Source organism: Lampris incognitus, chromosome 13 (genome assembly GCF_029633865.1).
Source record: "Lampris incognitus isolate fLamInc1 chromosome 13, fLamInc1.hap2, whole genome shotgun sequence".
In the NCBI taxonomy this organism is placed as follows: Eukaryota; Metazoa; Chordata; class Actinopteri; order Lampriformes; family Lampridae; genus Lampris; species Lampris incognitus.
In genome coordinates, this window is record NC_079223.1 from 29506204 (window position 1) to 29533853 (window position 27650).

The window sequence follows — 27650 nt, forward strand, 5'->3', positions numbered from 1 at the left end:
CAGGAGACCCACGCATATCATTCTGTGTAGCCCTTGGGGCCGAAGAGGGGACAGGTGTGTGTGTGTTTACAGTAACTGAAGGAAATGGAATAAATGTCAGTCGCTGCGTGAGTGCATGCAATGTATACAGTATTTGCAATGTACTACGGGGTGGGTTTGACAAAAGAGCAGCAGAGAAAAAGGAAACGAGATGGAGAAGAGAAAGATGGGGTCCATGAAACCGAGGAAGGAGAGCTACTAAATCTCTGTTTTGGGTGAAAACTGGGCCAGACTAGTCCATCAAACCACAAACTTGCGTTAATCAACTCACCCACACATAAGTACACTCAGTTTTAAAAGGTAAATATGAAAATTAGACTTTATGAAGCACACAACAACATTATGATCCAGTAAGAGAAACACACACACACACACACACATTTACAAAAACAGAATTAGGACTCGGGAAAACATGTTTTTAAAAGACCCCGCACATGCATACGCACACGTTCACACTTTCAGAGCAGAGGCTGTTTACTAAGCTCTCAGCAGGCTGCTGAATTAAGATACCATCTCACCTCCGCCAGGTGACTCACTCACGATCCACATGCACGCGCGCGCACACACACACACACACACACACACACACACACACACACACACACACACACACACACACACACACACACACAGCAGGGGGAACATCTTCAGCGGACCACAGTTAGAACACTGTGGCAATAACACACAGGTATGTGTGAGGCACCACAGGCCTGCCTGTGTGCATGTAAAAGTACTTGCTTGTGTGTGTGTGTGTGTGTGTGTGTGTGTGTGTGTGTATCCCCCCCATGTCCAGGGATTAATGGTAGATCTCTAAATAAGCCCAAATGGCAGTGTGGAGGGGAGGCTGCTGAGTAGTGTCATTTGAAGGGGGGAAGGCCCACTGGTGCCCAGACTCCTACCTTTTTGTTGTTTTCTTTAATATCCTGAGGATTGAGCGACTTGTAGTCTCTGAAAGAACAGAAGGGTGTGGTGGGGTAGGTGTGGGGATGTGGGGTGATTGGAGAGAGAGGGGGGGTGAGAGAGAGATAGGAGAGGAAGAGGTGCGTTTAAATATGCTCCACGTGTAATGGTATTAGAACTGTAACATGCAATTTCATAGCAACGCAATCAACAGAACTAATAGAGTGGAAAATATGGAGAAAAACACAAGCGCGCGCGCGCACACACGCACGCACACACACACACACACACACACACACACACACACACAAACACACACATGGACATACTTGCATATGTGCGACCACACACAAAGAGAAAAGGTTTTTGATGAGTTATCTGTCTACACTCTTGGTGGACCCGTGGGTTTTTTATGTACATTCTCGAGGGTTAAAAAACCCACTATCTATGCACATACACGCATACACATACACACACACACACACACACAAAATTACAAACAAATATAGGCACACATTGGATCACTAATAATCACAACTTTCTCTCTCTCGCTCTCATGCGTGTGTACGCACACACAGACACACACACACACACAGACACACACACAGACACACACACACGAATGATCAAAATGTATGTACATTTTAGGTGTTTGTGAGCACTGGCACATTCTCTGTAGAATACACCGGGAAAGGAACGGTGAAAATGCAGGTGGAAAAAGATGCATTAAAGAAGTACGGTGAAGTGCATGAGTACATGTGAGCAGAAGGATAAACAGAAGCAAAATTTATCTACCAACCACAGAGGTACATCAAGGCACCTCAACACACACACACACACACACACACACACACACACACACACACACACACACACACACACACACACACACACACACATTTACAGTGATGAGCCAAAACATTATGAACACCTAATATGCTGTTGGTGCTCTGTGTGCCGCCAAAACGCATGCACATGCTGCCAAAGTATAGACTCTACAAGACCCCTGAAAGTGTCCTGTGGTATCTGGCACCAAAACATTAGCAGCAGATCCTTCAAGCTCTGTAAGTTGTGAGACTTGTTGGTCCTGCACATCCCACAGATGCTCGATCGGTGTGATATCTGGAGAATTTGGAGGTCAGGGCAACACCTTGCACACGTTGTTCATCATGTTCCTCAAACCATTCCTGAACAACGTGTGCAGTATGGCAGGGCGCATTATCCTGCTGATAGAGGGCGCTGCCATCAGGGAATACCATTGCCATGAAGGGGTGTACCTGGTGTTCAATGATATAGGTTGCACATTTCAAATTGAGAGCTACATGAATGGCCGGACCCAGGGTTTCCCTGGAGAACATTGCCCACAGCATCACACTCCCTCCACTGTCTTCTCATAGGGCATCCTGGTACCATCACTTCCCCAGGTAAACAGCACACATGTACACGGCCATCCATGTGATTTAAAAGAAAATGGGACTCAGCTGACCAGGCGACCTTCTTCCACTGCTCCAAGGTCCAGTTCTGACAATCATGCACCCATTGTAGCTGCTTTCGATGGTGGACAGACCAGACCGGATAGCCTTCATTGCCCTCACATATTGATGAGCCTTGGGCGCCCAACACACTGTCACCGGTTTGTGGGTTGTCTCTCCTCAGACCACTGTCAGTAGGCACTCACCACTACTGACTGGGAGCACCCCACAAGTCATGCTGTTTCAGAGATGCTCTGACCCAGTCATCTGGCCTTAACAATTTGGTCCTTGTCAAAGTCACTCAGGTCTTTACTCCTGCCCATTTCTCCTGCATCCAACACGTTAACTACGAGAACTGACTGTTAGCTTACCATCTAATCTACCCACACCTTGACATGTGCCCGTTTGGAGATGATCAACATTATTTGGTTCACCTCTGAGTGGTCATAACGTTTTGGCTCATCAGTGTATATTACAGATGTGTATCTTACAGGACGTAGGACATATCACCAAGTACCAAAAATACAACATCAACTATCAACATTTTTAAGCAAACTACCCTAATTTAAAGCAAAACAATAAAGTCTTTATTCTTTCAAATCGTCTTCAAAAATACTGAAGCCCCTGCAACAAAACAGCCCGTCCACACTCTAGTTCAAATTCTGTTAATCAAAATGATAAAAAACTGACTGCAGAATAAACTTGTAAACCTAAATCTTCCAATTAAGATTTTTGAGTTTCAGTGTTCTCAGCGAGCTATACATTTGCATATTAATGTGTGATTTATGTTTTTGGTGGTGTTGTTTTTGGATGTGTTTTTGTCTTTTGTGTTGCACTGCTGTGAGCTGGGGGAACCGGAATTTCATTTCTTTTGTGTACGTACTAGCACATACGATGAAATGACAAATAAATTGTTCCTGATTCCTGATTTATACACGTGTGCTCATTGATGTGCATGTGCTCCTTTGTGTGGTTGTGTGCACTAATGTGCATAACAGAAAAGCAGTTTATGTCTGTCTGTCTGTCTGTCTCTTACATGCTGTCTGGCCTAAAGTGGTGCAGCAGAGCGCAGAAGGCCAGGCCATTCCTCCAAGACGTGGTGAAGTTGGTGATCTTCACCCCACGGTAGTTCTTTGTCACCTCCCTGCACCAGGCCAATAGAGACTGGCTGGCATTGGGCTTTCCTCCCAGGACTGGACTGGGAATGGGGCTGGGCTGGAGGGAGAGAAAGAGAGAGAAGTTTTGTTTTGTTTTTTGTCTTGAGTTCAAACTTTGTGCTTTTTTTTTTTTAAATTATTATTAATTTTGGAGCAAAACTTGACATTTTGCTACAAAGACCCTCAAAATGATCAATGTTGTATTGAAATTAATCATTTAAGGCATCAATTTTGCCGAGATGCTCCATTATTTCAAGCTAATCCCCTTCAAATGAAGTCAGAAAATGCGCATTTAAGATTTTATAATACATTAAATTGAGGAAAGAAAAGTTCCTTAAAGGCACCCACATCTGGCTGTCTTGGGGCCATCCCAGACAAACTGTTCAAGTTGAAGGCAAATTGTTCATTGTGAATGACGGTTGGCCAGGGTTAAGTACAGCCAACAGACTGTTAATCCATGGAATCATAGGCTCCCACATAGCATTTCAATCAGTGGACATTTGGACAGTGACTGCGTAGTGTGCCAGATGCTATAGGCGTGGCTGGCTTGCTGTCAGCTGATGAAGGCTGTAGCCTTGTCATCCAACCAATCGTACTATATGATAGTAGTCTTGCTTCCAACTTACACAGTTTGACAAGGGGGGACCTTTTTCTTTATCGCACAATGTGACATATGATATGTGTATGGAGAGCCGAAGACAATTATACTAAACTTGGCAGAACCAATGTGTTTGTGAAAGAAGAGACAGGAAGGGGGTCTTCTGGCTTGGTCAACTTTTGGTTTCAACCATTCATCTTTTTATTATGAGTATAATATGCTTAGCTTAGTTTATTCCATCTATCCAGTTAGCTTCCCAGTATGTTTCAGCAAATTGAAACACCGTGGGTCTCTAGAAAACACGCACACACACATGCACGCACACATGTACACACACACACATGCACCCCCCCCTAATGAAGGGTCATATTCAAAGCAGAGTATGGCCGTGGATAATGTAAACATCTTATTAATTCGCTTCGCCTTTGAAGTCTTATCTGGGTCGAGGGCTTTGACCAATGGGAGGTTCAAATTGCCCAGACTCCAAATCCCACAAATCCTTGGTGGTGCAGAGACACTGGTCTTCCTCCGACGGCCAGTGGAACCAACGCTATTCTGATTATTCCTTCTGCTATTGCCTAATCTGGTTATGGACACACAGATATGGGCTAATTCTCTCTGTGATCACATTAGTGTTTGGCGAGGAGAGCCAAAATTAACAATAATGTTATTGAAATTGTTTTTCATTCAATATAAGCCAGTGAATTTCATAGTTTAAAGACAAAGAAAAGTGTAAAAATCCAGTAATATATTACAATTATTCTGGAAATAATCCCATTTACCGGACTAATAAAATATATATCTACAATTTAATGGCAATATCTAAAAAATATATTCAAACACCAATATGGCAGAAAGGGACTGCACCTTTCTCAAGTGGTATTTTAATTGTATTTAGCATCATGTAAATCGCTTTGTTTTTTTTCTTTCAGAAACTTTCATATTCATTTAAACCATTTAAAGTGCAAGATTAAATGTTAGAGTGAAACCTTGTCAAAACCTTCACTGAAAAGCATTTCAAGATAAAGATATCCCATAAACCCTGGCTACAGCAGCGTGAGTTCATACTGACAGCTGTAACGAGTCAACCCAGTTCTCCATCTCTCACAGGGGAGGCTTTGATGGGAGAGAGGCTGGGTATAATGGGGGCCTGACCGAACCTGCAGTGGCCAAACAACCCCCTCTCTTGGCCACTATCTGCTACTGCACAAGAGCGAGAGCGGAGAGGGCTCTAAGGAGACGAGACCTCGGGAGTGCCAACTTGCTGCCATTCTGTTACTACAGATCCAGAGAGTTTCATGGGCGTGATGAATAAATGAACATCTGGAATTAGCCAGACGACATCATGAGGGGGCTCTGCCGGGATGTAAGTAGGAAGAGGTGAATTGTTCGACTGCCCTTTTTGGAAATACGAAGAGTGTGTGACATATCATGGCATCATGTCACGAAAAGGCGGGTCACTGCGTAACACTGCATTACCTATTAGCAGATGCTCATCAAAACCATGCAGTTATGTGATGCTAATCTGTCTATATCTATGTGGTCATTTTGGCCAATTACTGATGACAATAGTGTCTGCCTATGTGGCGTTTGGTGCTTTTTACAGACTTAAAAGATAAAAATCCTTAATGACTATATGATGTTAATTGGGCAGTGAGGGGCAGGTATCCACTCAGCTGCATGTGATGGGCCTTGTGTACGTCTGCTGCTGCAGCTGAACATGTAAAGACGAGCCTGAAGCTTGTTCAAAAGCCACAGGGGCAAAATCAGATGAAAGAAACAAGAGGCCATCTCTAATAGCGATTCATAACCTTTGCGTCACTCTGTGTGTGTGTGTGTGTGTGTGTGTGTGTGTGTGTGTGTGTGTGTGTGTGTGTGTGTGTGTGTGTGTGTGTGTGTGTGTGTGTGTGTGTGTGTGTGTTTGTGTGGAGTCATGTTAGCCCTCACGGCATTACAGGGAGAAGGTGGTGGGAGCCGGAGGGGCGGACACTTGACATTTCCGGCTCATCTTTAAAAGAGGGCCTTAACCTTTCCCCGCAGCTTCTCCAGACACGTCTTAGGCGGCTTCGACAATGCCTGCGCATTGCTCAGACAAATGGAAGGGGAAAAAAAATGGATGAAAAAAAGAAGAAGAGATAAACCTGAAAGTCAATGAGGTACATCTGAAAAAATTGTCGCCGTTATTTTCGGGCAAGTGTTCAAAAAACTTCGAAAATGAAGGTTCTCAATGAAACATATTTTAGTCTAAATGAATATATTTCAAATAATTTTTCCAATCTAGAGAAATTAAACAAGAAAATAAAAGTGGTACTGCTTCAGCAAAGAGATCAGTAAAGGAGCTAATAGATACATTTAAGAACTTAATTGTTTTATTTTCTCTTTCACACACACACACACACACACACACACACACACACACACACACACACACACACACACACACACACACACACACACAGGTTCTTCTGTAGTTGTGAGGACCGCTCACTGACTACATTCATTCCCTATTCCCTCTCCTAACCTTAACAATCAGAACTACATGTCTAACTTAAAGCCTTAGCCTAACCTTAACCTAATCCCAGTTCTAACCCTAACCCTAAACTCTACCCTAAATAGATCTGTAAAGGGGCTAGGATCGGCCAAAACGTCAAACCAAGTTTATCCTCACAGGAAAGGTGGAGTGTCAAGGGTTGATCATCAAAATTATAGCGACACACACACACACACACACACACACAGTACCTAAACGAACCCCACACATCACTGCCAATCTACTGAGCTCTGCTAGTCTCTCAAGATCCATCTTCAGCTGTTGCCACCGTTTATAGAAGTGTGTGTGTGTGTGTGTGTGTGTGTGTGTGTGTTTCGGTCTTCCCGTGGGCCATTCCTTTCTGGTTTTGCGAGTGATGGTTGAAAGTAGCTGTCTAATTTGAGCTCTCTAATTACCTGGGATTAGGGAGTAGGTGCTATTAAAGCAATTAGACACACACAGCACACTCCAGCCCCGCAGACCCTGCACCATAGCCTGCACACACACACACACACACACACACACACACACACTAGCTAGCCAGTGGAAAATAAAGATACACACCCAAGCCAGTTAAAAGTATTCTTCTCACAATCAAAATATTCAAACGGGCAGAGAGAGAGAGAGAGAGAGAGAGAGAGAGAGAGAGAGAGAGAGAGAGAGAGAGAGAGAGAGAGAGAGATTCAAGTTTAATACAATCTAAACATCTAAAACAAAAAAATGAGGTACACACAGAAAAAGAGTCTAAGACAGGGAATTCTTCTCAGCTCAAGCTGCATATTTATGGGCATGGTGTGGGGAATGTATGAAACCTAGGTCAAGGCTATGTCAATGATGAATGAAAAGGAAAGAAGAAATTACTTGGACTCGAGCTGGTGGTCTTCCTCAGACAACAGCGGTGTGACGAGCGGTGACCTCTGCTCAGCACCTTGTACACTGAGGTAATTTTCCTCTGCCAGCAACTGGCTGCTCCATTACTCTCTTCCAAGATAAAAAGGTGTACAAATGCATCTTCTTATTTATTTATTTTTTCTTCATATCCGTCTACTACTGAACAAATGGCATATCTCCTTCTACAGGAATGGGTCACGTTTCTTTACGACACAATCACAGGAGGAGGGGAATTTTTCTAAGGAGTAAAAATGAACCCCTACTTATCAAACTGTCTGCTGTCTCGCCTGAAGCAAGGTGTGTACATCACACACACGCACGCACACACGCACACACACACACACACACACACACACACAGATATGTGATATGTGTGTGTTGGTATAACATATGTGGGTGTTTGTGTATATGTATGTATTTTGTGGAAGTGCATGTTTTCTTTGTATGTGTTAATATGGTTTGTATGTGTGTGTGCATGCCTGTGTGTTTGCGTGTGCGTGAGAGTGCAGGTGCATGATTTTTCTGTGTGCATGTACATGTGCGTGTGTGTAAAACTGACACAACCATGTAGCTGGCTGGGCTCTGGGGGAGGATTAGCAGAGAGTGCCGCCTCAACCCACAAATATTCTGTATTAAAAAAAATGAAAAGGCAACCATCATTACTATTAGTGGCACAAGCCCCCCCCCCAACCATTATACAGACCCCTTACAGCCTGGGCCAGAAATACAAGACACCGACAAGAGATTCCATTATTCCTGATGCCTTGGTGTCAACAACATACATCCAGCAGGAAAAAAAAAATATGAAAGAGAGGTAGGTGGAAGGGAAAAAAAATTAGAGAAAGAGGGAGGGAGAGAGTGAGAGTGAGAAAGAAAGAAAGAGAGAAGAAAACGTTAAGCTCCCGACAATGCTGGAATGACAAGATAGGAGCGAAACCTCGAAATGGAGGCAGCCAGGTTCATGTTAGCTATCGGCGTTTGGGGAAGGATTTTCGGTGTCAATAGTGGGATTTTGAGGGGTGGGCAGGAGGATGATTTGGGATCTGAAATAATAGGACTTTGGGATGATGAACAATGATAGAGAAAATTGGAAAATTGTTATGGGAAGAACAGTTTTAGAGCTCGGTCAAAATACGCCCTCCCCCCACTTTAGATTGGCCATCGCACCTCTATCTACTGTCCTATATGTGGGAAATATTCATTACAATGTGTTGCGAAATAACTTACACAACACCCAGAGCAACTTGCTGTGAGTGACAGCAAAACAGGTGAATTATGTCTTCTTCACACAACCAGTAGTGAGGATAATGACACATTTAAATTCAATTAAAAACGCTGTTCTACAATTGCAACATGATGGCTAAATTGATAAGCTTAATTATTGTGCAGGGGGTGTCCAGGTAGCATAGTGGTCTATTCCGTTGCCTACCAACAACACGGGGATCGCCGGTTTGAATCTCAGTGTTACCTCTGGCTTGGTCGGGCATCCCTACAGTCACAATTGGCCGTGCCTGCGGGTGGGAAGCAGGATGTGGATATGTGTGCTGGTCGCAGCACTAGCGTTGGGAGGCCTGTTCGGGGGGGAGGGGCAACTGGGGGGAATAGCGTGATCCACCCACGTGCTACGTCTCCCTGGCGAAACTTCTCACTGTCAGGTGAAAAGAAGCGGATGCGACTCCACATGTATTGGAGGAGGCTTATGGTAGTCTGTATCCCTCCCCGGATTGGCAGAGGGGGTGGAGCAGCGACTGGGATGGCTTGAAAAATAGGGTAATTGGCCAAGTACAACTGGGAAAAAAAGAGGGGGGGGGATTATTGTGCAGGACAATGTGATTACAACAACCCAAACCTCATTAGTTTTGATGATGTGAAGGGAAGAAAAGACTTCAGTGCTCTTTGTGCATCTTACTGTGCATCAACACCTCGACTGTTGTCAAGTGCAGCTGATGAGGTGTAATGTGAATGTTTTGAGGTTGTCGCGGAAGTGTGAAATCAACCACGGGATAACAATGCTGGGAGGGAGCCTCTGTCTTGCTCAAGGACACTAAAGCTGAGTGAACTAATGCATGCCATTGCCGCAGTCTCAAAGCAGGGGGCTGATTGGTGGGTTGTTAGTCTCTCCAACCCCCAATGACTATTTTGATATCACAGAACTCTACTATTATTAAGTGCAGTTACCTATCTGTAAATTAAAATGTCAATCTGCAATTATACACAAATAAGCCTGCTAGCCTACGCTCTGCCACGCTTGTCCACTGAGAGACAATACTGGCCCTTCAGAGTCGTAAAAGAGATAGAAGTCAAACGGCTAAAGTGCTGGCTTTGTCTCTCACTTTAGGGTGTTACGCTTCAATGAAAACTTAACTGGCCTCAACCCCATGACATAAACCCACGAGTCTGTGGAGAGAAAAGAGCTTCCATGTCTCTTCGATCTCACTTTCATGCCTTCAAAGCGATGTCAGAGTGTCAGATTTGAGGAGGTGTTGAATCGCATACTCTTTAAAACTTGTAATCCGCTCAAGGAGCCTACGGCAAAAAAAAAAGAAAGAAAGAAAAAAATAAAGTCTACACACACACACACACACACACACACACAGCCTGGCACTTGTACACTCACTTCAACAGCCAGATAATGTACGGCACACATATACACACGGTTGGATACTACACTGAAATGCACATACACACAAACTCTGCACACAAGCACAAATACACATGTATATATACATATACGCAAAACACATACAACTACACGCATAACCGGTGTGCACACACGCCAACTCTCTGCTCTTATCCAAGATGTAAACACACGCTTGGAAAAAACGTTAATACCTGTTAACATTTAAGAGGATAAGGTTGAGCCACTTAAGTGGCCTGTCCTCCCCGTTACTGAAAAGCCCTCATCTGATTGGTCGGGCTCCAACAACCAACCTGCGCAGTTATTTAATTGCACCTTCAATCGAAACGAGCCATTTCTTTAATCTGGGCTTTCTGTGTCCTGTTTTCAAATTAGAGAGGGAGAGGAAGGGATAGAGAGAGATGGAGAATGTGTATGTGTGTTAGAGAGAGACGGGGGGGGGGCGAGCAAGCTAGCGAGACAGAGAGAGAGAGAGAGAGAGAGAGAGAGAGAGAGAGAGAGAGAGAGAGAGAGAGAGAGAGAGAGAGAAAGAGAGAGAGAGAGCAGAATCGCCTTGCCTCATCTTACCCATGAAATTATGCTTCGGATTTCAAACATTTGTGAGGAGTGATGGGGGTGAGGGGTGGGGAATGAAGCGAAGTCCAATCAAAAGTTCAATTATGTAAATGGAGACGTGGAGAGGATGGAACAATGTGGCGGGGAGGAGAGGGGAGGGGGCTGACAGAGACAAAAAGGCTGGAGCAGGAAAGGAGAACGAATGTAGCGTGGAAAATAATACACATTAACATACAAAGGAAATATCACATTACCCTTGTAATCATTGGGGGGTGGGGATGGGGCGGGGGGGGGGGTCCTTTCCTAACAGAAGCGTGAGTGAGAGTGTGAGTGTGTCACAAGTGCATGCTCACGTAGAAACTCTGCAAAGTCAGTACTGTACTCTGAAGAGAGGAGAGCGAGAGAGAGAAATAAGAGTGTGTGTGCCAGAGTTCACCCCGAAACTACACAGAGATACACTTGGTGAGAATATTTTTGGAGCATTGCAGTTTGCTGTGTATACCCTGAGGGTTACTTTCCTGTCAACTGGCTGGCAGCTAACCTACAGTCTATAGTCCAAAAATTAACCTTCTGGCTACTGTATATATTCTGAAAGTTAGCCTACCTCAGTGCTGCAATGTGCTACACTACAGATTAGGATGTGATTCCCAAAATGGATATATTACCTCAGAATCCAGTCAAACATTTTTTTACAGGGTGTCTGGGTAGTGTAGCGGTCTATTCCGTTGCCTACCAACACAGGGATCGCCAGTTCGAGTCCCCGTGTTACCTCCGTCTTGGTCGGGTGTCCCTACAGACACAATTGGCTGTGTCTATGGGTGAGAAGCCAGATGCAGGTATGGGTTCTGGTCGCTGCACTAGCCCCTCCTCTGGTCGGTCGGGGTGCCTGTTCGGGGGGGAATAGCATGATACTCCTACACACTACATCCCCCTGGTGAAACTCCTCACTGTCAGGTGAAAAGAAGCAGCTGGCGACTCCACATGTATCAGAGGAGGCATGTGGCAGTCTGCAGCCACAGATCAGCAGCAGTGACCGGGATGGCTCGGAAGAGTGGGGTGATTGGCCGGATACAATTGGGGAGAAAAGGGGGAAACTTTTTTTTTTTTTTTACTTAGTCCTAAACCTAGAGTTTATATCAAACTATTTTTCAAGCAAGAACTCGACTGCACAACCTTAGCTATAACAACTCCAACAGGACAAGGCCCAGCTGGTGCACGGATCACACTCATCGCATTATTACAGGAGACTGTTGGACAGTGAGGACCCCTGCCGAAGATAAATGATGCTCGCAGAAAACAACTTAAAACTGTGGGGTGGATACAGGGCCAAATTCTCATTACCCAAAAAGGAAGGGAAAAAGCTCCATATACTAAACAAATTATTGCACTATTAATTATCTATAGGTAAATACACAAACCAGTCTGGGGTCATTTATTTTTGTGTATTTGCGTGTGTCTGTGTTTGAGAGTGTATAGTGTCTAGGTGTGCTGTATATGGGGTGGGAAGACAGAAAAACAGATACGAGTTCAATCTAGGCCGAGAGAGAGAGAGAGAGAGAGAGAGGGCGAGAGAAAGAGACAAATAAAGAGAGAGACAGACTTTCAGAATTTGGCTACAGAGAGGCAATATGCAAAAAAGAGTAATCAAAAGGGGAAAAAAGAAAAACAGAGCCAGTTTTCCAGGGCCTGTTTCGCTTCCAAGGCCTGTTCTGCTCCACAGACATAGCCATGCAAAACAGGCAGAAAGCAGCTATGGAGAGGCGGGGCTTTGAAATTGAAATAAAAAATTCATCCCCTGGAAAAAAAGAAACATGAAATAACAGTTTTGTAGGAGGCAAAGACAAAGGAGTGAGGGTGCCAGCTTGCTCTGCGCTCGCCCGCCCGCTCTGCTAACGTGTAACACTAGGCATAATGCGGTGTAAGCGCTGGCTTTAGCTTGTCAGGGAAGCGGCGGTGGCATTACCCACACTCACGCCTCTGCAAATTAGCTTTGGCTGGGAGAAAGAAAGGCCGGCAGGGGTGGGTTGGGGGAGGGAGGTGGGTGAGTCAACAATATGGAAGCTGGGATCCTGTTAGGGCAAACAAGGGTGACACGGCCATTGCCGATGAAAGTATCTGTGCCTTCTCCGGTCTTACAACATCTCTCCTTGAGTCGCTCTCCATTTTTTTCCCTCCCTCTTCTGAATTCTATCTCCCTGTTTCACCTCCCTCCCCTTCTGTGATTCCTAGATATGCTCTGGAATCAGACTTTTTCACTCTGGGCCAAGTGAGGGTTTAGAGCTGACAAAAACATGGATTTCCTGTCTCTTCTCTGTTCTTCCTCCTCCTCCTCCTTCAAGGAACTGCCAATGACAAAAGCATCCATGCTTTGCAAAGCATTTTTACCAAAATCGCTCTCTCTCTCTCTCTCTCTCTGTCTGAGCTTTCCCATCTCCCTGCCTCCCGTTGTGATTTTTCCACAGATATGCAGTGTCAGCCACAGACAGCAATACTGATAGAAAGAAGCAAACTCTGCTTTGACCCAAGTGTTGACTGGAGTGAAGCACTGCCCGTATGGAGCAGAGAGGGAACACCTGGGACCAGTTCAATAACCGATAACCACACTCCAGCTTAAAACTGCAGATAGCATACGGGTAGTGTAGTAGTCTATTCTGTTGCCTACCAACACAGGGATCGCCGGTTCAAATCCCTGTGTTACCTCCGGCTTGGTCGGGCATCCCTACAGACACAGTTGGCCGTGTTTGCGGGTGGGATGCTTGATGTGGGTATCTGTCCTGGTTACTGCACTAGCGCCTCCTCTGGTCAGTTGGGGCGCCTGTTCGGGGGAACTGGGAGGAATAGCAGGATCATCCTATATGCTACATCCCCCTGGTGAAAGTCCTCACTATCAGGTGAAAAGAAGCAGCTGGCGACTCTACATGTATCGGAGAAGGCATGTGGTAGTCTGCAGCCCTCCTCGGCTCAGCAGAGGGGTGGAGCAGCAATCAGGATGGCTCAGAAGAGTGGGGTAATTGGCCAGATACAATTGGGGAGTAAAAGGGGGGGGAAATCCCCCCCCAAAAAATGCAGAGTCTCTAACACACAGTCTTTTGATTACAAAACAGTTCAGACAATCAAATGACACTACTTTTCCTCAGAGTATGGTGATTTTGAAAATAATAGTGTCATATCCTGCTCTTATTGAGGCAGCCCTCCACAGTGGCTCTCCACAGTACAATATATAGAGGGTAAACAATGGTATGCATAACGTGTTGTGACAGCAGCCTGGTTTTGTGCTCTACCGGACCAGTCGACACACCACAGAGGAAAATTAAATTCGACAGTCACCATCTCATTTTAAATCTTCCATACTTCCCTACAACATACCTGAGGTCTATGTATGTACCATTAATGCAAGATTTAGACAACTGTCATTCTTCGCAAATCATATTCTTAAGAAATAATCTTTGTCCCACTCTGATGAAAATACAAGGTTTCATATAAACTCTTAAATGGTTCTTGATTTGGTAGATTTTCAGTGGTTTCATTTGTCTCGATGATTTAATATGATAGCACAGGCTTCTTGTACCTTTATCATTCTGTAATTACCCCTATCCTCCCAGAAAATTTGTCTTTAATTCATCTTAACCTTTGTTTTTATTTCCTGCTGTGTGTGTGTGAAAGGTTAATAGACACAGAATTCAATGATCCCAAAATAATGTCTGAAAATTATATATATAGAGCGCTTTTTTTTTCTTTTCAGAAACCATCAATGGTGTTGGTAAAAGTGCTCAGCAAATGAGGAGCGGAATATTAATAATAAATAATTAATTTACTAAATTTACACACACACACACACACACACACACACACACACACACACACACACACACACACACACACACACACACACACACACACATATAATGTCTGTAATAAAGTGAAAGCTATTGTAAACAGAACACTTTTCCTCAGGGAACTGCAGTAAGTTAGGATAATGAGCAATGAGAGATCCTATGTGTAAAGATGCTATGCGTTTATAAGGGTGGGGAGACCTGCAGTCAGTTAAGACTGAAGAGGCCACTTAGATGAGTGATGAAACGTTTCTCCCATTAAACGTTGTGTCCAGATGAACTGACTCAACTTTCTGTAATGCTATGAGTAGTTCTGTTTGATTTCTGACCTCTAACATTCAGCAAAATAAGTAACAATGAATCAAAGCGAGACAAGCAAATTAAAAAAAAAAAGTCGTGGATGCCTAGTATGCTTGACATCTGCCATTTCTGAATACCATCCGTAGATATCATTCACTGCAGTGTCTGCAAAGTTCAGCTGCAAGACAACACTTGGTGGATGGCGCATCAAAAAACCAAACCGGGGGCATCCGGGTAGCGTAGTGGTCTATTCCGTTGTCTACCAGCACGGGGATCGTCAACTCGAATCCCTGTGTTACCTCTGGCTTGGTCAGGCATCCCTACAGACACAATTGGCCGTGCTTGCGGGTGGGAAGCCGGATGTGGGTATGTGTCCTGGTCACTGCACTAGTAACTCCTCTGGTCGGTCAGGGCACCTGTTCAGGGGGGAGGGGGAACTGGGGAGAATAGCGTGATCCCCCACGTGCTACGTGTATCGGAGGAGGTATGTGGTAGTCTGCAGCCCTCCCCGGATTGGAAGATGGGGTTGAGTAGCAACCAGGGTTGGCTCAGAAGAATGGGGTGATTGGTCAACTATAATTGGGGAGGAAAAGGGGGGGGGGTCCAGAAAACAAAACAACCCCAAACTGAAAACCAGCTTAAGTATAAAAACTACTGAGAGTGAAAGAAGGTCTTGTGTGTTACTGTGTGGCTCAATAAAAAACAATTTGTGCACAAATAAGTCCCTTTCTAGCATCCATCTCTACTACTCTTTCTAGCATCCATCTCTACTACTCTTTCTGGCATCCATCTCCACTACTCTTTCTAGCATCCATCTCCACTACTCTTTCTAGCATCCATCTCTACTACTCTTTCTAGCATCCATCTCTTCTACTCTTTCTAGCATCCATCTCTACTACTCATAGTTGGCCTCGTAACATACGTTTTGTGCTTGCCTTGTAAGCTGGTGCTCATTTGAAATGAAAAAAAGAATTCACTTTCATCTTGCAAGACCTGCAAAACCAGGTTCTCCATGAATCAAGCACAGTAGGATCAAAACCCCCTCTTGGCCCACCTGCCACATTTGGTCATCCCACTCCTCCTCCTCATTCTCTGCCAACTCCCCCTTCTCCCAGAAAGGCTGTAGAACAAGGAGGAAGAGAGGCATGGGGGGGGGGGTTCACGAATCTATACAGCTTTAATCTCCTTTAACTGCTGTCTTCAACAAACAAATTAGGGGTGCGTTAGGTTCAAAGATCAGCTTCACAGATAACTCTGCCATTTATCAATTAATCTAAGCCTGGGCAGGGAAAAACTCATTAAGGAAGACACTTCAGGAATTATGCTCTGCAGGTAAAGAGGCTGACTGTGTGTGTGTGTGTGTGTGTGTGTGTGTGTGTGTGTGTGTGTGTGTGTAGTATTAGGGTGTCTCAACACAACAGTTGCACCCCTTCCCTCCTCCTTGCCACTGCAGTCTGCCATTGTCCGGTGCGGCGTGGGCTCCTTAGTGATGAGAGGGATGATAGCACAGCCAATTAAAATGAACATAATTACAAAGTCACCCCTGTGACGCACCTGGGTCCTGATCAGAATACGCATGCATCAACACGCCAGAGCGGGTGGTTTAGCTGGGGTGTGGGGGTGTCTAGCGGGCTACATTTGCGAGAGCGAGCGAGAGAGAGAGAGAGAGTGTATAGGAGGAGTTTGGAAAAAAGTAAAGAGGGGACAAGTTGAGGTGGAGAAAGCAGACATGTCCTACTAAAGCAAAAACGACAGGCAGGCAGCCTTGGAGTCAAAGTAACAGCAAATACTGTTCCTTCAGCCCACTGAGAATCTAATGCACTGTCCTGACGACAGCAATGAGGACTTTAACAACACTGGTTAGTGTAAGGTGACTCAGCTAGCCAGGGTCTAATGCTGGCCCTTAACAACCTGTTTGCTTACTGTTTTACTGCTTTTAAATGCATTTCATTGAATAAACTGGTGCTGATATAACAGTGATGTCTATTTTTTTTTAAATTACAACTTTGTGCCACCATGAAGCTTCCATTTCCCCCGAACAGCCTTCTGCTTTCATCCTCCTTTTAACACACTTAGGGTTAGGATCCTTTTAACAGCAACCCCCTCCAGACTGCCTGAAAAGGGTGCTCTCCATTTTCAAGTTGGGTTTGTCCCCACCGGCCGTGGCCCCAGGACCCATGCATTTCTTGATCTCAGCCGCCATGGTCATGAAAGCCTGCTCCACTTTGGTGGCTTATTTGGCACTGGTCTCCAGGAAGGGGATGGCCAAGGAGTCGGCAAACTCCTTGACTGTTGTGTAGTTGACGACTTTCTTGGTGGTGAGGTCACATTTGTTGCCCACCAGAAGCTTGTTGATGTTTTCACTAGCGTAGCGGTCGATTTCTTGAAGCCAGTGTTTTACAGTGTTGTAGGACTCTTGATCTGTGACATCATACACAACAATGATGCCATGCGCTCCACAGTAGTAACTGGAGGTAATAGTGCGAAACCTCTCTTGACCCGCAGTGTCCCAAATTTGCAGTTTGATGGTCTTGCCATCTAGGTCAATGGTGCGGATCTTCAAGTCCACTCCAATGGTGCTGATGTAGCTTTCTGTGTAAGGGTCATCAGCAAACCGAAGCAGAAGACAGGACTTCCCCATACCGGAGTCTCCGATGAGCAGGAGCTTGAACAGACAGTCATATTCAGGATTCATGATTCGACCGAGGTTCTGGCTGTGGTTTTTTTTGTCTGCAATTCGACAGCTCACTCCTCTTATTCCACTTTCCACTCCGGCAAAAAGATGACTTGTAGGTGGCCCTTATCAGAGGCCCTTAGATGGCTATTTTACCACCTCCTTTACCGTGCCTATTCAGTCCAGTCTACTCGACTTGTTATCATGTAAATCTAGCTGACATGTCCCTGTTCCACCTGAGAATGTGGGTTTATTCTCTTTCTTTTTCTTCTTTTAAGTATACGTTCTACACTAGACGTACTTATCCCAAGAGAATAACAATACGTGCAACACTGGAAGAAGCTTACATTCCTGGATGTCCAACATTACCAAGAAGACCAAGAACAAGCAGCGCAAAAGTCATAGAAACAGCATCTGCACGACAGCTTTGTCGAAGACGGACCTCTTCTCTCCTAACTTCAGTATTATGTATTGTCAGGGGGTCTTGCTTGGTCTCCTGAATGGTGCTGGGCAGTCAAATCTGCTTAAGGCTAACCGAGCTGCTAGGAGAGCACTCCAGTGAAAGCCGTGGCATCGATCCCTCCGAACGGTCTGCAGGGTAGGCACTAGGGAACACACTGCTTAGTATTTCCTGTGGTGGCTAAGAGCACACACCTGCATACCATAGCAGTTCAGAGGAGTGGGGGGGGGGGGTGGTGGTGGTGGTGGGGGGTCTTTATAAAGAGGCAATTAAAGCCTTATCATTTCTGCACTGCACTCTCTCTTACCGAGACGTTCGCGCACACGCAAAAACACACACGCACAAGCAAATCACTGAGACCAATTCATAAGGTACTTCCAAGGTCTTTCTTCGAATTCTGAAGAGTGGCTGGTTTTAATTCAATTAAAACGTAGCGGGGGCCACCTAAGGCCAAAGGGGGGGCTATTTGACAATTGAGTGCAGTTCAAAGAACGCATGGGGGGTCTGGGTGCTCTCGGGGGCCCGATACGTATTTTTAAGTGGGCAGACCAGTAGCCCCTCAAAAAAAAAAAATATATATATATATATATATATATAAAGGGGGGGTGTCCTTTGGGTTTAGGCCCACACACACCTGGATGAGCAGGCAGATTAGGACCAGATTAAGGTTAAATTACCCCTATCTAGGTCCGCTGCGTCATTCTAACCCCCGGCTTCTGCATTCAGGAGACAGAAGGGACACACAAACGCAGGCAATAGATGAGGGTCACAGATATCACAGATATATGCAGTGACACAATAACACAAACACACACACACACAAACACAAATACAGACAGTTTTGGTATTTTTGCATGCAAAAACACACAGGCATACAGGAGTCACAACACACACACACACACATATATATATATATACACACACACACACACAAGGCCTTTGTGGTAGTTTTCATAAACCCTATTAGCCTGCTGCAGAGCCTCTCATAGTTGACATCAATCATGGAGGGATTAGCAAATTCCCCCTCCAAATGAGTGGTGAGGGAAACTTCCCTTCAGCTAAAATACAGGTCTCTCTCTCTTAGTCTTTGTCTCCCTCTCTTTCTCCCTCTCTCTTTGAGATTGCAGAGCGATTTGTTTTCATTTCCCCTGTCTTCATCTTTTTCTTTTCCACTTTCTTTTCATTTCTCTCCCTCTCTCTCTCCTCTCCTGCTTGCAGTTGGTGAGGTAATCCGTGGCAGATAAAACTAAGGAGGATTTACCAAAGGCAGATTACAAGCAGCGCTTTTGCGGAAGGCCCTTTTTACACCAGTGCAGTAGGAGAGCAGGCTCTTTGCAGCGCTTAGCCTAAGAGCTTGACGCGCAACCAGCGCAGGAGGGAGGTGGAGAGACGATAGCCACATTACAGTAACTGGATCAAAAAATATATCTCCCTCTCAACAAGCTCAGACATGCACACGAGGGAAAACACACACACACACACACACACACACACACACACCCTACCCTACACGTTGTTTGAGCAGCAAATGCTAATCTATACATCCATGATGTCCAATACATATCAAGACAGATTACTTTCACAGAGGTTTATAATGTCTGTTCTTATGTGGCATCAGACAACAAAAATGGAACAGAAATGGATCTGTGAAGACTCAACAAAAACTGAGTCTGGACCCATGGTCCACTTTCATCCAGGATAGGGCCACATTAGAGAATGCTTCTTCTTCCAGCTAATACCGTTTCTCAGGGGTCGCCACAGCAGATTTTATGCTTTCTATCAGTACCGTGTGTACAAATACAAATCAACACTATTTCATGTTTTTGGTGAACATTAACATGCAGAACTCTTGACATGCATAATGGAAAATGATGAACTTTAGATCAGTTTTAAAAGTTAGCGACAGGCATGGGTGCAAGTCCATGAATACCGGGGTGGCATCCAGCACTTTACGTGTGCCCCCGTCCAGTGGTTGTGTCAGGAAGGGCATCCGACATAAAATTTTGCCAAATCAGTATGTAGATTGACAAAACCATACCGGATCGGTCAAGGCCCGGGTTAACAATGACCGCCATTGGTGCTGTGCCCCCACATGGTACTGATGGAAATTATAAAAAAAATCTACAATGATCAAATCCAGTTTCAATTCAAGTGTAAAAAAACCCATGTGGGAACTTCTCAGGAAACGCGGGACAAAACTGTTAGAAAGGGAGACAGCGAACATCAGAGCCATCTCACAAGCTCTGCCAAACTTAAAAGTACTGCATGAAGGCCTGTTGAAGAGCAAGAAGGCCTATTGAAGAGAGACTGACAAACTGCTGAGAAGGTTAGCATTCCCCAGGTCAGAAATATCTGCAAAAGAGATCAGCCTTTCTTTGTGCATGACACATAGTCTCAAAAGACTTTTAAGCATGACTCAAACGTTTTATCTCGCCTGGGATCCCTGAGTTAGTGTTTCAGGGATGAAGGAAGCAACACCTCAGTTAGATCTGCTGTCCAGTTTTGCTGGAATTACACACATATAAACAATGACAAGACCACAACTTAATCCTTATTCAACTCACCATGCTCATTAAAATCAAACACAAACGTTTCCTTAAGCTTTTTTAACTTTTGAAACAGAACTGACTGCACAGTGGAAAAAAAAAAGGTAGAACGGTCATACTAATTTTTCCATTCGCAGGATGAAGGTCTACTGATGTTTCATTCTTTCCTTCCCGTCTTGCTGACAGCCATGCCCCACAGCAAGGCAGGACAACAAGAATCCCCAGTGACTGCAACTAGGCCACATGTTAGCGGGGTCCGGGTCTCCTCTCTCCCACCAGATCCAATGACAGACCACTCACAGAGAGTAAATGAGGTTTAGGGGTTGTGGAGGAGTGGGGGTGGGACAGAGAAAAGGGAGACATTGAGGAGTATACCGACTTACTGCGACTCCTCTCAAGGATTATTCTCCTAATATTACACAGCTTATAGAGGGGCCAACAGGGGCAAGAGTGGGGCTATTGAGGCTTCAATACCCTGGTCTCATGTAAGGCTGGACTCCTGCTTATAAATTAGTTCCAAATCAAAAAGCTTTTGAGTCTCAGATACATTCTTGTCCATTAATTTTAGGACACGATACCTACTCAGGCTAGTAGTTTGGGTTACAAAAGCACTCTGACTTCTGCCCATTGGAGAGGTCCAATATCATTCTTCAGATTTACCTGATGTTAGTTAGCTGAAGACGACGAAGAGCAATTTACAATGACCGAGCAAATATGGGTTCAGTGTCTTGCTCATGGACACTTGGACAGGACATGAGCTTGTTACATCTACATCAGGGCATCCGGGTAGCACAGTGGTCTGTTCCGTTGCCTCCCAACATGGGGATTACCCGTTCGAATCCCTGGGTTACCTCTGGCTTGGTCGGGCGTCCCTACAGATACAATTGGCTGTGTCTGTGGGTGGGAAGCCGGATGTGGGTATGTGCCCTGGTCACTGCACTAGCGCCTCCTCTGATTGGTCAGGGTGCCTGTTCGGGGGGGGGACTGGGGGGAATAGTGTGATCCTCCCACGTGCTATGTCCCCCTGCGAAACTCCTCAGTCAGGTGAAAAGAAGTAGCAGGTGACTCCACATGTATCGGAGGAGGCATGTGGTAGTCCATAGCCCTCCCTGGATCAGTAGAGGGGGTGGAGCAGCAACCGGGATGGCTCGGAAGAGTGGGGTAATTGGCCAGGTACAATTGGGGAGAAAAAGGGGGGAAAAACATAAAAAGGAAAAGAAAAAAAAGCAAAGACAATCAGAAACAACTGACTCTTGGGTCTTGGAATCAAATCCAAGCTTAGTTTGGCTTCCCTTTGATATACACCAGCAATAAATGACATTACGCGTGCCATCAATCTGAACATCATGTCCTACATTTGCAACACTTGGTGTAAAAGGTTTGTCCTGGTTATCAGTTTGAAAGAAAGGAAAGAAATAACTTTGAGGGGAGAAATAAATGAAAAGACCGAGAGCTCATTGGACAGGGGAAAGGTCGGGGGGGCGGGGGGGGCTGTCTGTCTGGCTCTACTTTGTCCACTCGAAAAAAGAAAGAAAAAAACCCCTTCCCTCTGTCGTCACGGCAACCTTCGCCAAACTCCACAGTGCCAGTGTGGTCCTCTCCTGCCACGAACCTCGACGAAAGCTAATTAAGAAATATCGCAGCCTTGTGCGAACTCAATTAAATAATGTTAATTTATTTTAATTTCAATTTGGAGGCAGCCTGCACTGAGGAAGGGGCTGTGAAAACAAAGGCTGGGAGTGACAGGAGGGCTGTGGCCTCTGCCTCCCTCCGGCGTGTGAGCTCTCAGAACCTCTGAAACTCTATTTAATTGGAGCCCTTTGATTAACTTGAGTAATCACACGTGCCCCTTGAATTGGAGGGGAAAGAGAGACATACCTCTGGTGCTGGCTCACTTTGTCACCTCTGCTGAGGACATGTGTGCACGTGTGCATGTGTGTGAGTTGGTGTGCTTCTGCGCTTGAGCGAAAAAAAAGAGACCGGGAAGTAAGATGATGTCATGATAAAAACTGCATGATTTTTCCACAGATTACAATTCTTACCTTTTCAGTACTTGTCATTAAAATGTACATTAGAATCGAAAATCCACGCATGCGTTGATATCGGAGTCAGTTAACCAGAACTCATGAGGCAGGTGAGCATACAAACAACATGTAAAAGGTTTGTCTTAGGCGTCCAGGTGGTGTGGCGGTCTATTCCGTTGCCTACCAACACGGGGATCGCCGGTTCGAATTCCTATGTTACCTCCGGCTTGATTGGGCGTCCCTACAGACACATTTGGCCGTGTCTGTGGGTGGGAAGCCAGATGTAGGTATATGTCCTGGTCGCTGAACTAGCGCCACCTCTGGTCAGTTGGGGTGCCTGTTCGGGGGAGGAGGGGAGAATAGCATGATCGTTCTACGCGCTACGTCCCCCTGGCAAAACTCCCCACTGTCAGGTGAAAAGAAAAAGCTGGTGACTCCACATGTATCGGAGGAGGCATGTGGTAGTCTGCAGACCTCCCTGGACCGACAGAGAGGGTGGAGCAGCGACCAGTACAGCTTGGAAGAGTGGGGTAATTAGCCGGATACAACTGGGGAGAAAGGGGGGGGGCAGGGGGGAAGAAAAAAAAAGAAGAAAAAAATTTGTCTTATATTTCATATCTGTGTCTTCAACACTAATCTAACACATCATCCTTGAGCACTCATTCAATGCACCTCTATCTTATATTTCACATCTTGTTTTTTTAAAAAAAATTATTATTATTGTTGTGTATTTTTGCCGTTAGTCTTCCCCAATCTCCTTAGGGGTGCACACAGGTAAATCATTTCACTGCAATGTACATGTATTTGTATGTGACAAAATAATTTCTAAGTTCATACCTTGTAGATTAGCAAACCAACAGTATTATAAACATCCATCCATTATCCGAACCACTTATCCTGCTCTCAGGATCATGGGGATGCTGGAGCCTATCCCAGCAGTCATTGGGTGGCAGGCGGGGAGACACCCTGGACAGGCCGCCAGGCCATCACAGACTATTATAAACATGTTACACATTTGTGCGCATGTCTTTTGAAGCCGGTATTCCAGTTAAATTCTTGTAGCTGAAAGCTGAAGATCTTCGTTCTCCAGGTCCGGAGTATTTCTCAACGCTTTTATGTAAATATAAAGATAATATAGAACTTCTTTCCATGAACTTTTCCTCAAAGACAAAGGCCCGCTTCTAACTTTTCTTTATATGAAAATAAGGCAAATAATTCATGAAGCGGAAACTTGATGAAAAATCCCAAGATCAGCGCATCTAAGTGTAGAGCGGTATGACTGAGGGAGCGGAGATGGATGGATTCGGTGGACGACGGTGGAGGGGAAAGGCGGAGCGCGGTGGGGTGGGGGATCGCTGGAGTGCAGGGAGGGGTGAAATCAGCCCCAGGGAAAGAGAGATGGACTGAATCGGGCCAGACGGAGCTCACGACCCGCCCGACGGGAACTTTCTCTGTTCATTTAAATTAATCCCAGAGACGTTTCCATCCTTCCAGCTCCTTCACAGATGCTAAACCTGAACTTGGTGCATTCGGGGGGATCTGGAAGTCAGGGAGAGGAGAATTGAAACGTTGCCACCGGGGGCGTGAGACATCTAACCAGTGAGTGGAACAGCTGTTTTCACTCGACTTGAAGAAAGATCTCAGATCTCCGACAGAGAGAGACTAAATGTTGGGGGGGAGAATCAGGTATGAGCAGCAATGGCAGAAGTAGATGAACAAGTCAACTTGTGTCCAGTAAGTCGAAAGTTCAAATTCCTACAAAGAACATAGGGATGCAAGGGAAGAGATCTGTTGTGGATGCCGGAGCAGGCCACTTATTAAAACTAGGTAATTTCCCCCTGAGTAAACTAGGGTTATCTAAAAAGAGAGCGGAACAAAATGATTAAACACAAACTCCAGTTTTTCACAACATAAGGGATTAGCGGCGCTGGATGCTGTGAGCAGGTGCAGGCTTGCAAACTAGGGTGTGTCCCAGGGTTGGGCTTATGCGAATAGCATGTTGCTGATGATTGGCTGAAGCAGTGGGGGCATGCAAACGTTTCCAAGCACTTTGTAAAATCAAATCATTTTTAAATACCGAAACTAAAGCAAAACATTACAGTAACAAGGTTTGATTAAGTACTTGGAAGGGCTAGGGATGACAAGTTTATTAGATTTAGTGCCCTTAAAGCTAAGCATTGTGATGTTTGGTGGCAACATCAAGACGGGAGTCATACTGAAACTGACTCTTTCCTGGGAGACTCATTTTTGATGGAGGCCAGTGACAGGCACTGGAAGAGGGCCAAGAATGAGGACTATGACCGAGTGCTGCAGGTAAAGAGATGGCTTCCACGGTGTGTGCCCAGCAAGATGGGTTGCTGGGAGGTCAGACGCCAGACCCTGCAGTTTCCTTACAGTAACAGACATGTTACAATGACAGGGCCAACAGAATAATCCAAGACAATACAGAGAGGGACTGTGCACCCAAGGGTGGTTTTGCATCAAGAGGAGTGATCACTGTGAGGACATGTGCTATCTAGAAAAAACCAAAGGACTGACCAGCTAAGGACTGGGCTGGTGTCCTGGGTCCTAAAATGGTGGCACAACCAGAGCACGTACCATGTGGGATTAGATCGAACTTGATTCCAGCTCAAGACATTTCCTGCATGCCTTGTCTCTCAGCCATACTCTTCATTGTCCTCTTAAATGTAAGATGCCAAGATTCTCTTATGTTACACTGCCAAAAATATAACTTAAAGTGTTGATAATAAAACACCTGAGCTGAGTCACCAAGGAGAGGGGGTGTCTGATGCTGAAATCAATCAATCAATCAATCAATCAATCAATCAATCAATCAATCAATCAATCAATCAATCAATCAATCAATCAATCAAACTATTTGTATAGCACTTTTTCATACAAACAAATGCAACACAAAGTGGCTCACACAACAAAACAAGGACAGGAAGGAAAAGAGGTGCATGCTCATCGACATGGCAATACCATGACGATGAGCATGCAGAGAAGCTGACCAAGTACAAAGACCTGGAGATTGAAATCAACAGGATATGGGTATGAAGACCGACACACCACCAGTGGTCATCGGAGCTCTAGGACTCATGAAGAAGGGAATGGCAAAGTTCACCAACCGTATCCGTAGGAAACATCCAACATCCACGCAGTCCAGGAGATCGCCCTACTCGGAACAGCCCACATATTACGACAAGTACTGTCAATCAAGTGACATCTGCCCTATAGTGCCCCAGGTCCATAGTTTGGACCCGACATTACAGGATGTAAAACAGGAAACATGAAATAAATATCTAAATAAAAATAATAATTAAAGCACTCAATAACAGAGGAACTGAGGAGATGCTATCATAAATCTTATCAATCTGCAATGAGAAAATACCAGAGGTATGAAAGCCATACAATTTCTAGGGCGACCCCTTTCACTGATGTTGTGGTGCATCTGAGGATGTTTCTACAAACAACATGTATTGCAGTAGTTTGATTTACCAATGTGGTTTTATTTAGGCACCTTCTCCCACCTGTAAAAACACAGGCGGTGTCTAAGGCGAGCCCCCCACTGGCACCTGTCCAGCATTTCACACTGTTGTTAGGCTTTTACGTAAATGCAATGGAAATGTGTAGGCTAATACCTGTGTGGAGAGTGAGTGTGCACATGCCATATGTCCTGCACATGTCCTAATTTGCTTCAGGCTGATATTGAAGAGGAAGGTTTTAATTCAATGACAAGGAGGACATGGCTACAGCAGACGCCAGGTCCAGTCCCTCCGCTCTATTTCAGTACAGAGACTGACACACAACACTGTGACTTCAGCTAAAACAGATTAAGGAGATCCATTTCAAACACACTGAATAGAATCAAATTTGCCCTTATCTTAGGGAAAAAAATAAAATTACCTATCATTCCCCTTTACTTTGTTCTGCAAATCTATCTAATCTTTCCCTTTGTGCATCTCTCTCTAATGTCATTACTCAGTATTCACAAGACTTCTGTCAGATGGCTATGGCTGTCATCCTGCCATCCTCACCAATGGCTGCTCGCAATGTCGGCATTCAAGGAAGCGACACACCTTCTACTTCTGCTCTCATGGTGAGCGCTGCTCTGGATAAGGGTGTCAGCTAAAATGCCTTAAAATGTAAATGCAAATGTAAAACAAGACACGCTTATCTCTTTTGGTCGGGAATGACATGATTTCCGCTCAACGAAATGGCACAGAATATTCCAGAGCCCCTTAGGGAAAGTTGTAAATGCATAAATGAAAAAAGGCTGTTTTCAATGTATCAATTTCTATTCACACTGGGAGATTAAGTCTAGTTGTCTGGGTGACTTTTATTTCTTTTTTAATCTCAGCCACACAACCCATCGCCCACACGAGGAGTAGTTAGGAATGAATATACGTGGAGAATACAAGCACACACGCACGCACGCACACACACACACACACACACACACACACACACACACACACACACACACACACACACACACACACATTCAAACCTTTCATACGAGAGAAGTAGAGGTGAACTATGTTTTGGGGGAGGGTTATATCTGGTATCATACATATTCACCACACTGAGCCCTGGGCAACATGGAACATATACGGATGCACATATCGCAGAAACAGCCCCCCCCCCCACACACACACACACAGAAATACGCACATAAAATGCATTCAACAACAAAAATACACATGGAAACACACACACACACACACACACACACACACACACACACACACACACACACACACACACACACACACACACACACACACACAAATGCCTGCATGAAGAAATAAAGACTCACAAAAGCAATCAAATACACGTTCACACAGTGGAACAGACAAACACACATCATGCCCACACATAAAAACACAATGAAACAAATACACAGAAATCACACACAGAAATACAAATCTTACAACTGTTCATGCACGCACGCACGCACGCACGCACGCACGCACGCACGCACGCACGCACGCACGCACACACACACACACACACACACACACACACACACA

At 45.0% G+C, this 27650-nt stretch overlaps 1 protein-coding gene and 1 pseudogene across 2 annotated transcripts in view; both read right to left on the bottom strand.

Annotated features, from left to right (window-relative positions):
• The window catches only part of ehbp1 (EH domain binding protein 1), a 256601-nt gene that overhangs the window by 112326 nt on the left and 116625 nt on the right, over window positions 1-27650 (bottom strand). For both annotated transcript variants that reach the window (XM_056292313.1, XM_056292312.1), the window contains exons 11-12: window positions 3448-3626; window positions 939-987 (exon numbers count right to left, since the gene is read on the bottom strand). In XM_056292313.1, the coding sequence (XP_056148288.1) occupies window positions 939-987; window positions 3448-3626 (228 nt within the window). The remainder of the gene's footprint in view (window positions 1-938; window positions 988-3447; window positions 3627-27650) is intronic.
• LOC130123186 (ras-related protein Rab-1B-like) lies at window positions 17003-25884 on the bottom strand (annotated as a pseudogene).